Source organism: Nansenia antarctica (assembly GCF_963989245.1).
Source record: "Nansenia antarctica genome assembly, chromosome: 8".
NCBI classification, from domain to species: Eukaryota; Metazoa; Chordata; class Actinopteri; order Argentiniformes; family Microstomatidae; genus Nansenia; species Nansenia antarctica.
Window position 1 is genome coordinate 10,581,648 of NC_137678.1, and position 2,500 is coordinate 10,584,147.

The 2,500-nt window shown below is 42.6% G+C and overlaps 1 protein-coding gene across 1 annotated transcript in view; it reads left to right on the forward strand.

The window, feature by feature from the left end:
• LOC308163841 (UPF0606 protein KIAA1549) overlaps nt 1-2,500 on the forward strand; it is a gene marked incomplete at both ends in the record, with an annotated part of 30,735 nt that overhangs the window by 4,774 nt on the left and 23,461 nt on the right. The window contains one exon of the mRNA XM_080538027.1: nt 496-578. Coding sequence (XP_080394153.1) covers nt 496-578 — 83 coding nt within the window. The remainder of the gene's footprint in view (nt 1-495; nt 579-2,500) is intronic.

Here is a 2,500-nt window from a genome sequence, read left to right on the forward strand (position 1 = left end):
AACATTGACATTGCAGCATTCAGATACAAAGACACAATAATAAATAACATAAGTCAGTAGAATAAGTAACCCTACAGTGATAAAGTAATAAAGTGATGTTTTACACTGGCTTCAATAGTGCAAAGATGTTGACCAACCCTGTCTCTGACCCTGTCTCTGACCCTGTCTTTGACCGTGTCTCTGACCCTGTCTCTGACCCTGTCTCTGACCCTGTCTCTGACCAACCCTGTCTCTGACCCTGTCTCTGACCCTGTCTCTGACCAACCCTGTCTCTGACCCTGTCTCTGACCCTGTCTCTGACCCTGTCTCTGACCAACCCTGTCTCTGACCCTGTCTCTGACCAACCCTGTCTCTGACCCTGTCTCTGACCCTGTCTTTGACCGTGTCTCTGACCAACCCTGTCTCTGACCAACCCTGTCTCTGACCAACCCTGTCTCTGACCGTCATGGTTGTACTGTATAAAGGTTGCTGACCCAGCCTGTCTCTGTCCCCTAGTGAAGCCCAAGGGTGCTCCGGTGTCGTTCGGCCTGGTGAAGGACATCCTGAAGAGGGAGTTCAACCGCTCAGTCGACCTGCAGGTAAGGAAGACCTGGGGTCAGGGGTCAGGGTTATAGACCTGCAGGTATGGAAGACCTGGGGTCAGGGGTCAGGGGTCAGGGTTTAGACCTGCAGGTATGGAAGATCTATCCTTTTTTTACTGTCCAGGATAAGATCTCTGTCAGATGTTGAGCAGTACCGGGGAGATCAGCCAGCTCGATCTGATCCTGGACAGTAAAATAATAGTCTAGATCAGTGGTCTTCAACCGGGGGTCCGCCAAAAAAAATTCACCAAAATAATCAGTGAGAATTTAAAAATATGACAAAAATGATATTGAGTAAAGTACAAGCATTAATAGGCAATAATAAGCTACTTTTGACAAAAACTATTTACAAAATAAATGATACAGTGGTACAGTATAGTATAGTGGATAGTGTACATAGCCTTTATTTATGTAAACCAGCTCCTTCCCTTCTTGTGTTTTTTTTTTTTTTTTTTTTTTTTTTTCTTTCCTAACACCAGGGGACACCCCTCCTAAATTTCGTTGTTTGGTACCTGTACTATAGCAATGACAATAAAGACCATTCATTCATTCATTCATTCATTCATTCATTCATTCATTCATTCATTCATTCAAATGATGCCCATGATTCTAGAGTCTCACATAACGTCAGCTGAAAAAAAGAAAAAAACACACCTGTCTAGCAAGCTAGGTGTTGGCTAAAACGCTGCAGTTCGGTCTTCATTGCGAAATTAACGTTAATTAATAACTAGCATAACGTTACTAATTTAGTTAGTTTGATAATAACAAACCCGCCTCTTTGCTTCTCTATGCGCCGCTATAACGCGCTCCTTTACCATTCCGAGGTCAGATGGCTTTCCCGTGGATCAGTATTGGCGCGCGTCTTTGAATTACGCACAGCTATCCACGAGATTCTGCTACCACGTGGAGCTGGCTGCGCATTTCAATGCATTTCTGCGGATTCCACGGTGCCCTCGCCTGACGTGAAATGCGCAATTGTTGATCACTTGGAGGCACTCGAAAGTCAATTTGAGAAGTACTTTTCTGAGACTGAGTCTTGGAGAAAGCACAAGACATGGATACGGTTTCCATGCAAAGACAATGCATCCGACGCCTAAACCTGACAGCTGCTGAGGAAGATCAGCTGATCGACCTAACCACAGACAGTACACACAATAATGTGTACGAGTCACAGCCTCTCACCCAGTTCTCGATGAGCCTCTTGCCTTTTGCAACAACTTATCTTTGTGAAAGTGGATTCTCCTCCCTCACCTACCTGAAGAGCAAATACCGTTCCAGACAGCAGTCTGAGGATGACATGATGCTCTGCCTGACAACCTCCATCTCCCCCAGAATAGACAAGCTGTGTACCACCAACCAGGGCCAGTCATCTCACTGAGGTAGGCATACCTGGCTTCCTGAAGCTAAAAGTTTCATTGTTGAAAAGTAATAATAATAGAAAATATAAGCCTCATCAACAACAACAACAACAATAATAATAACCAATCATAATTATGCATGAACGTTTTATCAATCATAAACACATATAGGCTAATAACCCAGCATATAAATAGGTTAAAGAAAAGGTGAATGAAGTAAATATAAAAGTTATTATAGGCTTTAAAATGTGATAATTAAAAAATATATATTACATGTGGGGGTCCCTGTTCTGTTTGTCTCTCGTCCAAGGGGTCCTTGGGTTGAAAAAGGTTGAAGACCCCTGCTCTAGATCATTCTGATCCAGATGAAAGGTTTTAGACATACTGGTCCCTGGGTAGTTGATGAGCATTAGCAGCCGTTAGCCATGTTTACAATGTTCTTCTACCAGTTACTACATTTCATTGTCTCAGTAGATTGTTTGTCAAGTTGTTTATTATTTTTATTGTCAAGTTTGACAATAAAATGAAATCTTAATCTTAAATTCAACATCGTCTTTCATC